The sequence below is a fragment of the Dendrobium catenatum genome, unplaced genomic scaffold (genome assembly GCF_001605985.2).
Source record: "Dendrobium catenatum unplaced genomic scaffold, ASM160598v2 fragScaff_scaffold_1395, whole genome shotgun sequence".
In the NCBI taxonomy this organism is placed as follows: Eukaryota; Viridiplantae; Streptophyta; class Magnoliopsida; order Asparagales; family Orchidaceae; genus Dendrobium; species Dendrobium catenatum.
The window spans coordinates 539264-553026 of NW_021319857.1; the positions used below are offsets into that span (position 1 = coordinate 539264).

Genomic DNA, 13763 nt, shown 5'->3' on the forward strand with positions numbered 1-13763 from the left:
TAGCAGACTACCGGGAGCAGTTTGAGCACCTACTTAGTAGGGTTGAGCGATTATCAGATACGGTATTGAAGAGGAACTTCATGAAAGGGTTGAAGGCAGATATTTGAGTAGCAGTGAAGGTTTTGATGCCTCGTGACTTAGGGGAGGCCATGAAATTATCCCAGCTGGTGAAAAATCAGAAGAATCTAGAGAAGGGAGCTACAGCTCAGGAGGCTCTTACAGGACGACGACCACTCTTCTAGCACCCAAGGGGCATACATCAGGCAACATTAATGAGATCACCAGGGAGAAGCCAGTAGGAGGAAGTGGGGAAAATTTTAAGAGGCTGACAGAGAAGGAGATGCAGGAGAGGAGGGCAAAGGGGTTGTGTTTCAGGTGCAAGGAGAAGTATACGCCAGGACATCGGTGTAAGGATCGAACTCTTCAGGTTCTCATCATCTGTGATGACGAGGAAACTGAGGAGGGAGGTGAGGGGGAGTTAAAGGAAGAGAGGGAGGAGAAGCTGCATTTGGATCTGCCTGAGGCTTCCCTAAATTTAGTGATAGGGTTAAACTCAAATCAAACGATGAAGGCGAGGGGGGGGGGGGGAGATAGCAGGCATGGAGGTAGTTATTTTGATTGATAGTGGGGCTACCCATAATTTCATTTCCACTCAGGTTGTCAACCAACTAGGAGTGAAATTGGTGGACACAGATTGTTATGGGGTGATGATGGGTACAGGGGATCTGTAAAGGAGTGTTGTTGATTATCCAGGGGATTCAAGTAAGGGAAGACTTTCTCCCACCAGAGTTAGGAAGCACTGATGTTATCCTAGTGATGATGAAGTGGTTGCAAACCTTGGGGGAAACCAAGGACAATTGGGGAGCATTCACGATGGAATTAAAGGTGGAAGGGAGAAAGGTGGTTATAAGGGGAGATGCAAGACTATCCAAAGCCATGACATTACTTAAAACCATGGTTAGGGACAAACAAGAGGTGGAGGAAGATTATCTGGTGGGACTACACAGGTTGGATGCGATCAGATTTGAGGAGTGAGGGGATGTTTCTCTATCCGTATAACCCTTGGTTCAGCAATACAATAATATTTTTCAATCACCTCAAGGATGGCCACCTCCGCAGGAACACGAGCATATTTCCACCTTGAGGACAAGGTGGATCTTTGGAAGGGGAGTATTGATAGACTGGTCCAACCGGTCCAGTTCTACAAGAGGCGGGCTAAGCCGCCTCCTTGATATGTTTCCGCCCAGCTTGTGGGCCCCCCTTACCATAGATAAAATACTGCTAAGGTGACACACAAATGAGACTTTCCTTAATATAACTTAAAAAGATACTTGACCTTCCTTATCATAGCCATTACAAACTTAAACAAGATAACGATAATATTAAAATAAAGACACACTACAACTTGTATATATTTTAGAGAAGAATGATACAAATTGGATGGATACTTGCAGAGAGAAGAAGTAGATAAGAAGCCCGAGACGAAATCAAAGAGAGGGGAAGAGACAAGGGACTAGCTCGCAGGCTATCCAAGAAGAAACCCGCAGATTTTAGCTCCAAAAATCACTCCATAACACCTCTTAAAAGCCACAAAACAGCCACTATATATAGGGGAAGAGAGGGAGCCAAACAGTCCAAACAACAAGGCATCTAATCAGCAAAGGGGAGGTAGAAGGCCAAAAGGCAGCCGAAGGTACAAATTTTTCTTTTTTTTTCCAAAACTTAAAAAAAAAAAAAGACAAAAAAAACCTAGGCTCTGATACCAAATTAATGCAATCAAAAATTTTTAGGAAACTAAGGTTGCAAAAACAAACAAGCGTCTTCCTTTCAAAAATAAGAAAATACACACAATATTAGATAAAATACTACTAAGGTGACACACAAACGAGACTTTCCTTAATATAACTTAAGAAGATAGACTGGACTTCCTTATCATAGCCATTACAAACTTAAACAAAATAATGATAATATTAAAATAAAGACACACTACAACTTTTATATATTTTTTAGAACGGACAACACATACAACTCACACGACAAACACAATCTTAGAATATAAAAACACCTAAAAACTTTTCATTGATTAAGGGGTTGTTTGGTTGCCTGAAAAAGAAATGCAGTGTAAAGTAAATGCAATGTAAAGTAAATGTAATGCATTTCGAATATTTTGCTCTGTTTGGTTGTCTGTAAAAGAAACGCAGGAGATTTGTTTCGCAAGCGCTCCGGCAAGCCACCGCCACCTCGCATTCTCCAATCCTCAGCTCCGCCGGACACCTCTTGCTCAAATCCACCACACACCCCGTCGCTGCACACCTCCCCTTCCCCCCTTTGACGATCATCGCCAAGTTGAATCCATCAACAAGGCAAATGCGTAGAAATCAATATTGTTTCGCTCGCCGCCGGCGAGAGAGAACTCGGCGAGGGTTGCCGTAGGTGTTTGGCCTTTTGCATAGGAGCCGTTGTTGGAGCTGTGGAAAATGCAACCGGCACCATATCCAGAGGCGGCCGGACCAGTTGGGAGGGGATTGGAGGGAGCGAGAAGAAGCGGTAGGGAGTTCGAAGCCGGCGGAGGAAAGCGGGGGGTGGCCGGCGTTGGAGAGGATGGCCGGCCATACTGTGAAGTGGCATTTGTTGATGAAGGTGGTTGTTGAAAGGGATACAGAGAAGAAGGTGGAGATGAGGAGTGGATAGAGGCACGTTTTTGGGAGAAGAAGGTTTTTGGGAGAAGACGAGACACGTTTTTGGAGAGATTTGAGGAGTGGATAGAGGCAGAGGCGGATCTGATAAAAATGTCAAAACATCCGATCCGGCAAGCAAAGGGAACTTCGTCGAAGGAGCGAAGTCGAACAAGAACGAAGGAGCCGAAGAAGCCTCTCGTGCAATGAAGCCGAACAGCACGACGACGATGCCAAGGATTTCTTCCGATGAATTTATAACCCGCTCATATTGAACAAGTTTCTAATTCACGTGAAACAGGCTCCTTAATACACGCCTAATACTTCGGATGATTTCCTTTTGTTCCGCTGAAAATTAACCAAACAACCAAATTTAATAAATACATGTAATTGTTTTACTTTACACTCCTAATTCAGGCAACCAAACAGCCCCTAAGAAGAAAGATACAATTGGGGTGGAAACTTGCAGAGAGAAGAAATAGATAAGAAGCCCGAGACAAAGTTATAGAGAGGAGAAGAGAAAGTGGGCTAGCTCGCAAGCTAGAACAAAACCCGCAGGTTTTTAAATTCCAAAAATCATTCCAAAACTTCACTTTAAAGTCACAGTCACTATATATAGGGGAAGAGAGGGAGCTAAACAGCCCAAACAGCCGCTTCAGGTATCCAATCAGCAAAGGGGAGACAGAAGGACAAAAAGCAGCTGAAGGGAGTAGCACACGAAAGGTCAACAGGACACAAGTGGGGATAGAAGAGTTCCAATCCACAGAAAATGCTAGACAAAGCTTCCAAAAGTAGATGCAGAAATTTATGTACCTGGATGTGGTCATTGCGATATAATGCCCATTTTATACTAAATGATAGTCTTGGCTGTATTCATGAGCAGAATAACCTAAGTCAAAGGAGATATGGGACCCCTCATGCCCTCCATTCATAAACATTTTTATGACTCACAGTTACAAACATAAATAGGAAACAATTTAAAATCTGTTTATATATGATACATTGAATATCAAACTTTAACGCAAGCACTTTTGGTTTGACAAAGTCTCAATCTGATGCATGCCAGCAGGAATAAATAAAAAAGCAAGGAAACAACATCAAGTCTTTATCCCACTACATGGGGTCAGCAAAAAGCAAGGAAACAAAGACGAAAAAAGGTGTAAGATAGAAGACAGGCCTGTAACATGAAGGTATACTCATCAACTAGCATTCAACACATAAACAGCTATAGACGCTTGCAGATCACGGTCCACTTTAAAATGAGCATGGAAGAACCTCTTCTCCTGTCAAAAAAAAAAAAACAGTTGAGCTTATACAAGTAGAAAGAATTAAAGAACAAAATAATCTCTCATGCTATAGTTTAGCCTATCCTATCCACCCATGAGTTGACATGTGTTATAATGCTATTATTAACAATTCACTTTCTGTTGGAGCAATAATTGCTTATTGTTGCAGAAGGGGTTTAAAATGCCCTACTTTTCAGATAACGCGTTAAAAAAGAATCATACCACTACCTTGTAACACTGAAATGAAAGATTCGTTATATTAATCAAAACTAATTGATCTAAGGCCTAAACCTCATAACTTCTGCAAACAACTAGGTGGCTTGAATGGAAAAAATATGATTTTGTTTTATTGCAATCAAGAGAAAATAGAGAGAATCCAGATAGAGAATTCATCAAGGTTCTGAATAGGTATAAAAAAAGAGTCAATATAACCTCTCTGAAAGAAAATAGAGTAAGAATCTCTTCCAATTTTTTTTCTTGAGAATCAAATACTACAATGTGACTGGGTAATGAAATATGCTGGAACATCTCTGATACAAAACCAGCCGGGTTTGCCATGAATTGATCCGACTCATCTAGGACGCCCTTAGTGTGACTGAAATAGAAAAATTTAATTAGATGTTAACATCTAAGTTAAAATGCATAACAAAAAAAGAAAGGTAAGGGACTTCACCTGGGAGAGCAATCCAGAAAACGCATGGGCAGATTATGGTGCAAGGAGGAGTAATAAGCTGTAGAGTGACAGGGCATCAAAAATAGAATACTCTTAATTTTTCCATCTTTTGCCTCTTTAGATAGATAGTACATCACATCTTCACTTCCCCTCTATAAAAATTGGTATTAATAATCATTAAAAAAACTTCTAGGCCAGCCAACCATAATAAAATCCAGCATACCAAGCATAGAAAGGTTATCACCAACGGATCAGAAATTTATTTCAGATAGCTACTATATTAAAGGAGAACAGCGCAACAGTTCACAAAAAAAGGAAAGAGAGCATGCAAAAGGCTTTGCAGCATAATCTAAGTAAACCCATGAATAAAAAAAGAAAAGAAAACGATAAAATTAACTCAACTTTTTTTTAAAAGTTTGTTCCATATTTGATTGCAGCCCGTGGTACAAACTTTTGATGACCAAACCAAAATCTTATTGATTCTCCATGCTATCATGTGTACTATCAAGTTCTTTGCTTTGATTTTGGTAAATGATGTGTGTCAAGCTAATGCTAATTTAGATTCAACTAAACTCCAGTCTCTTCCTGCCAATCTCCTTCCATTATTGACGGGTTATAAGTGGGTGAAAGAGAAGCATCTATCTAGCTTTGCCAAACTGGACATGCTTATATCAATCGCAAGCTCACATGATAATTTATAAGCTTAGCATATATGTGTCAATATCCTTGACTCCAGGACAAAGATTGCATAGGTTCAAAATATTGGCCCAACTTTACTACCCTTTACTAAATAATTAACGATGAAAACTCTTCTACATTAAGGTCATTGAATCAATCCACCGTAACAACAGCTCTAACCAAGATTTTTAATCTTTTTTGAAGAAAAACTGCGTAAACAAAGTATCCTATATGAAGATCTATCATATGATCATATATTATTATGTTGGTCATGGAGTTGTTTAGAGAAAAAAACTAAACAATAATTAAACATAATCAAGAAATACCTATAACGTAGGCAAAGATAGATGCAACGTACATATTACCAGCATTTCACAGTAAAAGTGGAATTTCTCAGACACATTTAATAGATCTAATATTGATGTTTTACTGAAAGAGTATCTCACCTGGTGTACTAGACTCATATATAATGCCATTGGAATATTAGTTGCAATAAGGAATAAAATGCTCAGTTGTATTCTTGAAGTACATCTCATGCCTAAAAATCTCCCCTTTTCACGGCGAGAAGGCTTGGATTGTGATAATGCTGCCAATGAATAGCCTGAGAACATTAAAGATATTGGAAGTACTGGCAAGACAAACCTGAAAAATCAAAGTTATTTTTCATATAGATAATAGTGAAAATTATTTTTTCAAAGAAAATACAGATGCTATCTTTAAAGAAGATGATTCTTAAGATAATAATAAAACCGGATTACCGAAATTCCTTATGACCAAGCATACTGTAGATCCCTAAAACCCAGGCAATAAGGCCAGAAAGCCTCCATTCTTTCGACTTGAATATGCCTAATAAAGAATACGGCAAGAAAGTGAAAATCATTGCTGGGAAGCCCTGGGAGAAGTACCAATGCCAAACATGGGTTCCATAATAATCCCCTCCAGATGAAAAAAAATTGAACCTGATAAAATTAATTGCCACGAAGGTCCAAGACCCATACATCCACCAATCTAGTAGACAAGTGAGTGCAAACACAAAAATCCTGTTCAAAGGAGAATGTTAACGGGAGAAAATAAACAAGTGAACAGAAATTAATTTAGTAAAGAAGCATGGCAGATATTGAGCATATGCAATCAAAACTATCTCCAGTAAAAAAATATAAACCAAGTTTCTTTACTTGAACATTGATCCATGATATAATCCTGCTAGAACTTCTTATTTCACTACAAAAATATTTCTAATGCTAGAAATGTAAAAAACTAATCATTTGAACGAAAACTGTTACTGAAGAATAATCAGCTCAACAAACTAGCTAAGTTTTCATTTAAAATATTTTGCAAGGGCTCCATGAATCTTGATGCTCAAAGGGATCAATATTGTGTAAGCTAACAGAATATTCACAATCAGTTATGGCTAAGATGGCTATCAAGCTCTGGATAAGCCACATAAAAACTAATCATTTGAATGATAGATGTTACTGAAGTTAAAACAACCCATTAAACTACCTAAGTTTTCATCTAATGTTTTGCAAGATCTCCATGAATCAAACCTACGATAGAAAAGAAATCTTAAAATGAAACTTAACTAATTCAATTTAAGATATTGAAAAAAGAAGCAAATCATTTGTTTCAATAATAAACAAATGAGAAAAAGGTAATAAATTTAACGTAAAGCAAAGCAAATGTGATGTATTCCATTCTAGCTCTTTTTTGTGTATTTGGAATTTCTCATATTCAGACAGTTTCCGAATACAAAGCAAACTCAAGGGCATTTCCACCCCTTACTAGCCACCTCACCGTTGTCAACATAGTAATACATTTTATTCAACAATATGAGAAAAAGGTAAAACTGTTCGAGTAAAGTACATACCCTATGAATAGTACCTCAAGAAATAAGAATCTGAGCTTCTTTTGTATTCCCAAAATATCAAAAATTCCAACATAAATCCATATTATAGCACTTGTAGGTCGGATCGCACAAGCTAGTGCTGATATAAACAAAGCTATCTTCCTTGAAGTGAATGGCACATAATGCTTAGAAATACCAAGGAAAGAAATCCAATAATAGAGGCCTATAATAGTTAATACAGTTTCCAAACTATTTGATAATGTCCGTGGCATGCAGAAGAACATGAACCAGTTTGATAATTGAGAAAATAGCTTTCAAAACAAAGTTAAGGACATCATCTTTTCTAACATAAGTGTACCATCTACCAGCTAAGATGTTATAGATCGAGTGGAATTGCATTAATCTAAATAGCCCATGAAAAGCAGAATAAAGACAAAAGGATACAGCAAATTTTGCAACCCGGTGGCTGAAGACTATTCGGGAAAGCTTGTATAGGTAAAGGTCTCCAACAGAAGAAATCATTGACTGCATAAACCGCGGAGCCTTCATCTAAAATAAGTAAGAGATCAATTATACATGAAAAAAATTTTAAAAAAAAAAATGTGAGTAATGCAGATTTATCACCATAAACCATGGAGTATCCAATCGAAGGATGGCCATGACTTTATAAAGCAGAGCGAACACCAAAGGGTGAAGATAGCTGCGTATCCCCTTCTTCCACTCCCATGTGAGGTGTCCATAACTACACACAATCCAAGAAAACTGTAAAAATGAATCCACTGAGCAAGCAACGAAATTGAAAGAGTTTGAGATTCAAACCATACCCAAATACCATCTGATGGGCTACTTCAAGGGCCTGCCAGTGTTCATCGGGATTGAAGTACGTCTGCACCAAAAGGGAATTGAGAGCCCGGAATGCTAGGCAAAAGGCAAAGATCCTCTTTTCCAAAGAGAAGAAAGCATAATATGGTGCTTCTCCCTTTTTATCTCGCTGATGTTTTCTAGATTTGAGATTAAGATTCTCAGTCTTTGAAGTTCCCATAAATAATTGATGTCGAAGGCTCATGAAAGCTGAGATGAGTGCACGGTGAGAACAAAGCTTGACTGTGTTACAACATTTTCCTGTAGAATAGAAGTATATCTAAACAAAACTTCGATAAAAAGATGAGCAAGCAAATATAAAATAAGTGCGGAAATTATAATGTTCAGCCATTTAATCAAAATGGTACAAATGCACGTGCGTGCATAAAATTTAAAAAATAAATAAATGATAATAATAAATAATAAATAATTTATAACATGTTATATCAATGATATTAAATTTTATATCAATATAGGCATATTAATTAACCTCTAATATTCTTGAAATACACTCATTAAAATCAAATGAAATTTTTTAAAAATAAACTTATGTGTAACATAAGGGGTTTATAATTAATTGATTTGTTAACATCAACAGAGCACCCATCAGCTGACTAAATTAGTTACTCAAAACAAACAAAAATATGCCTATAATAAAGCATTACCTATAAGAGCATTAATTTATCTTGCAAACAACAGTGAATGTCACAATGAGAAAGACTAACAATTAGTATAAATCTGACAAATTTCATGTAAATTGAATTAAGATAACAGCGTCCCACAATGACCAACAAAAAATATTACTTTGGAGCATAAAATGCAATTTTGTTTTTTAATTTGTCTAACCTATATTTTTTTTTGTTAGCATATTTAGTTTTATTGTCAGCTGAATAAAATTTTAAATATAAAATTTATATTATATATTTTTTATAAAAATATAAAATTATTAAGTTTATCACTATAAGTAATTTTAATTATTAATTATATTCAATCATGATTTGAAATAAACCTATCCACATTCCTAGGTAAGTATATTTAGAAAGATGGATGGAAATCAAAGTCCAGTAATTTATATGATCAACGACAAAATAAGGTTAAGATCTAAAATAAAATTTCTTCTGGTATATATATAACTATAGCAAATGTGTGGTTAAATACCTAATTTTAAAAATCTCGCAAACTATATCTTCAAAAACAAGTGGATTCACATAAAGCAAAAGGTCATCAAAATGAATATTCATGACAAGATAATTTGGGAGAAAACTCAACAAACAATTGATCGTATAAATTGAACCACAGCAACAATAAGAAAGGCACATTTCTAAGAAATATATATAAATAAAATGCAATATGACTCACTACTACTATATGCAAGCAATAGGAGAATAACCTGAGATTCAATCATTTCCTCACAGTAGCATCCTTCAAAATAAAATTATCCATAGTTCCAAGTAATGTCCTGATGAATAGCATAAGCGTATATATAACAGAACCATATACCTAGCTAGGTTTCTCTAAAAGACTTAAACAAACCAACATGGTCAATAATTTCATTCCAATGATTTTGGTTACGTATTTGAGACCCACCATAATGCATCTTCTACGATTATCAGCAAGAGTAAGAAGCCAGTAAGGAAATTAATGTTCAATGGTAGAATTTAGTTAAATAAAAAAAACTTTCAGTAACTTTTAGCAAATATAAACAATAAAATATTACATCATAATACCAGAAGGTAATAAATTAAAATAAAACAACTATGGAGATTCAATATAAATGATCATTAATATAAGCAACAAAACCAATTCTCTTAATTTAGAAACTGTTTATAAACTGCTTTAGAATTTAATTACTAATAGCTATCTACTGTCCCTTTTTTATTTTATTTTTAAAGCAGACATTAGAACTTTCAGATTCCAAAATTCATCAAGAATAAAGCATCACACATATGTTAACTTTATATTCAAGATCCAAACAAAAAAAAACATTCTTAAGCTATAGATGTGGCAATAATAATAAAATGGTGTAACTTAAACACTTAATAAGAGAAAGAAGTAGACGAGAGCTTGAGTTAAGAAAAATTGGTAATAAATGTAAATAAAGATATTCATCACAAACATGAACAAAAACTCACATATAACTTGCCAATGACGACATGGTCTAATATGCTCAATTTCACCACACAATAAATATAGAAATGAGAAGGTGAATTAAATGATAAGAACAAATCTGTAATATTAGCTTGCATACGTATCTCGAATACATGGATCAAATCACATATAATTCATTAAAAAAAGAACTTGAAGATTGTTATATAATATGCAATGAATAATACATATAGTTGAAATGAAATAAGAAAATTAGAACATAAGTACATAACCATTAGAGCAACGGGCAACCACATGCATTAAGAAACACATTACCCAACTGATACTATACTATCAATTTGGAGGATGAAACCAAATGCAATTCATGAATATTGCCAAATCTGAAATAGTGGAAAGCAATTGTAAACATTTCTATTTTTTGAAGAAATTTGTTGAGCTTACAAGAATTTTTAATGTAAGAAAAACCAATGATTGTGCAAGGTAAATTTTCATTACAAGTAGTTAAAAATATTAGGAGGGGAAAATGATCTTTCATGCTGCATACAATGTTATCAAAGAGCTCTAAGTAAGACCATGCACACCCATGTTTCTAACGGTAAAGGTCTCAATTTCAAATCTAACCTAATTTTGTTTTAAAATTGCTTCCTATACGGAGTTCAGAAATATATAATTGGTCATGTGCCCTACTTAAAATAAATATAACATTCATTAGAAGACTAAATTAGTAGCAATTTTAATATATATAGCAGCAACGAAGAAATGGAGAAGAGGAAAAGAAAACCCATTCCTAGTGAGCCAAGCAGGGAAGCAGTTGAATAAAAACGAATAAATGGAGAAGACGAAAGGCAAACCCGTTTAATAGCCGAGCGGAAGTCGAAGGGGCCCAAGTGGATTAAAACAAGCAAGAAAAAAATAAAAAGCGGGGATTTGCTACAGGAAGAATTCCAAGCGGGTTTTTACTATTAGTAAGATTACCCTTTCGACATCTCCAAGCGAAGCATTTTGAAATTAATCATTTATTTACAACTCCATCATGCTCATGTTCATATATAGACTTTGATCATACTTTGCACATCTCAATTCCACATCTCACATCTCATAAATGACACTTGTGAGATGTGTAGTAGGCTTTGCTCTCAATTATCCATCATATTAAATGAATATGCTTTGATCATACTTTCCGCATCATATACTTGTGAGATGATTGAGAGCGAAACCTATTTAGTTAATATTGCTAATAGAGAAAATAAACTTTAGTAAACTAATGCTTGAATAAGGTAAATTAATGATTTATAATGCGCTAAATTAATTATTTATAATGAGCCAAAAAATTCCAAACCATCTCAACACCTTTCAAAAACACAAGCCGAAAGGCTTAAATATTGGAAGAAAAATCTCCAACAGAAAATAGAAACTAATAAAAGGATTCAATATTGGAACAACAATCTTGAACAAAAAATAGAAATTGATAAAGTGATGCTTTTGTGCCATAGCAAAACAAATATAGAAGAAGCTCAATTTGTTCATATGGAATTCAAAACCATCGGAAACTGATAAATTGATACTTTTGTATCATAGCAAATCAAATATATAAGAAGCTCAGTTTGTTCATATTGAATTCCAAACCATCAGAAGATTCAGTTTACAATTTAGTACTTTTAAATAGAATTTAATCCTTGCAATAAGATATCTCTTAATGATTTGAATAACATCAATATTCAGCAAGTGATCCAACAAATTCATCCTCTGTACTTCAACAAAAAATTAAATAAAACTTAGTAGGAATGAACATAATTTGAAAACATAGCAACAAGAGAGCAAATGCTTTTATAAAACTTCAGCGAATGAAAAATGAATTCCATTCCAAAATTTACATTCAGGAGGAAATAAATCACATCTCCATTTAATTCATCTATATATTTCAAAAACCATTTAATAATAATATAAAAGCCATATCATATAAAAGGTGAGTCACATGGTGAAAAATAGCTCAGATAAGTGTAGTATCACAAAATAACTAATGATTATAAATCTTATAATACCATATGCTCCAAATGGCCTAATAAATTTAAAACTATTATTAAAAAAATAACACAAAAGTAGCTAAAATAATTATACTATAAGAAAAAACTTCATAATTTTAATAACTCTGAAAATTATGCCATAATTCCATACAGAACATCTAGCCACCTATTCAAAAACCAATAACTACTATTATATTGAAACAATACCTCCATTCCAAAGAGTTGCACATGTACACCATGATCTACCATATACTATTACTACGTTGAGCCATAAAAGAGCATTTGCATAGTAAAATTTATAATCAAATATGTACTTCATTACAATCATAGTTAACCACTCTATGACCACACTACATAGCAACATATTGAACATCCAAAATCGACCACAACAAAATAATTTATATTACCATAATTACTAAAGGGCAACAATACCATTTATGTCGCTTGTTGGATGCAAACACTGTAACAACATCAATTGAAGTTATGCCTTCAAAAAGCAATATGTTTCCTTGCCTTAACTTTAGTAAATATTGTAATAGAGAAAATAAATTTTAGTAAACTAATGCTTGAATAAGGTAAATAGATTATTTATAATTAAAGGTAATTTTGTATATAATATTATGGAGTACTGGAATTAGGAACTTTATCATTAAGATAATGCATAAGAATTAAATATCCATTATAGATGCCTAACAAGAAATATTACTAACATATATAAAAAACCATAAAACACATAAGAGGAATTATTTTTGTCCAAAGGATGCAATAAAACATTGCGAGCTGAGTTTAGCAATAATAATATAGACAAGTCATTGAAGAATTACAAAATCTTTGTTTGCAAATCCATACCAACGATTAAAAAGGCGGAAGAGGCGTAAGCACTGAGACGCGACTTAAGGCGAGGCGAAGCATTTGCGAGTTGAGGCTTACGCCTCGTTGGATTCGGCGGAGCGTGCGCTTATTTCGCACGGGGCGTAGGCTTCGGTTCGTAACGCCTCGAAGCGAAACGAGGCACCGCTTCGATTTGTAAGCATATAGACCGAGCGGTGAGAGTCGTATAAGAGTCGAGTATTAGGGTAACATACCTGCTTCTGCTTCGGGTGAGAACTGAAAGGCGAACTCCGCCAACTTAGACGACCACAGTTCGGTCGAGTTCGAAGTTCGAACATAGCTGGAGGCGATCGAAGGTAACAATTTATTTCTTCTTCTTCTCTTGCTTCCCGTAATCTTCCCGTCATTTGCTTCATGTCTCGCTTCTTCTTCTCCAGCTTCTTGTAATTCTCAAAGGTTCTTTTTTCACGGCTAGGTAACGATCTTTCTTCCCGTTATTTGCTTCATGTCTCGCTTCATCAGATTGTACATGCTCGGTACCGCGCAGTACATGCTCGGTACATGCTCGGTACTAAGCGATACATGCTCGGTACGCTCGGTATTAAGCATATATAACAAGCAGAATTTAAATATTACTCTTATAATATAATTTTGTTCCGGGGGCGCTGCCCCCAGAAACCCCTGCCAGGGGGCAGCGCCCCCTTGGACCCCCGGCGGACTGGTATATTTTTGTATTCATGTTGTTTTATTATTGGTATTTGGTAGTACAAATAATTGTTAAAA

The 13763-nt window shown here is 35.2% G+C and overlaps 1 protein-coding gene across 3 annotated transcripts in view; it reads right to left on the reverse strand.

Annotated features, from left to right (window-relative positions):
* Positions 1 to 13763, reverse strand: part of LOC110103414 (GPI mannosyltransferase 3) — a 41450-nt gene that overhangs the window by 7474 nt on the left and 20213 nt on the right. For 2 of the 3 annotated variants that reach the window (XM_020832131.2, XM_028699818.1), the window contains exons 2-10: positions 7983 to 8280; positions 7783 to 7900; positions 7603 to 7707; positions 7180 to 7469; positions 6071 to 6352; positions 5759 to 5954; positions 4635 to 4786; positions 4394 to 4556; positions 3853 to 3958 (exon numbers count right to left, since the gene is read on the reverse strand). In XM_020832131.2, the coding sequence (XP_020687790.2) occupies positions 3875 to 3958; positions 4394 to 4556; positions 4635 to 4786; positions 5759 to 5954; positions 6071 to 6352; positions 7180 to 7469; positions 7603 to 7707; positions 7783 to 7900; positions 7983 to 8224 (1632 nt within the window). In that variant the 5' untranslated portion in view covers positions 8225 to 8280 and the 3' untranslated portion in view covers positions 3853 to 3874. The remainder of the gene's footprint in view (positions 1 to 3852; positions 3959 to 4393; positions 4557 to 4634; positions 4787 to 5758; positions 5955 to 6070; positions 6353 to 7179; positions 7470 to 7602; positions 7708 to 7782; positions 7901 to 7982; positions 8281 to 13763) is intronic. The other variant, XM_020832149.2, reaches the window with a different exon arrangement.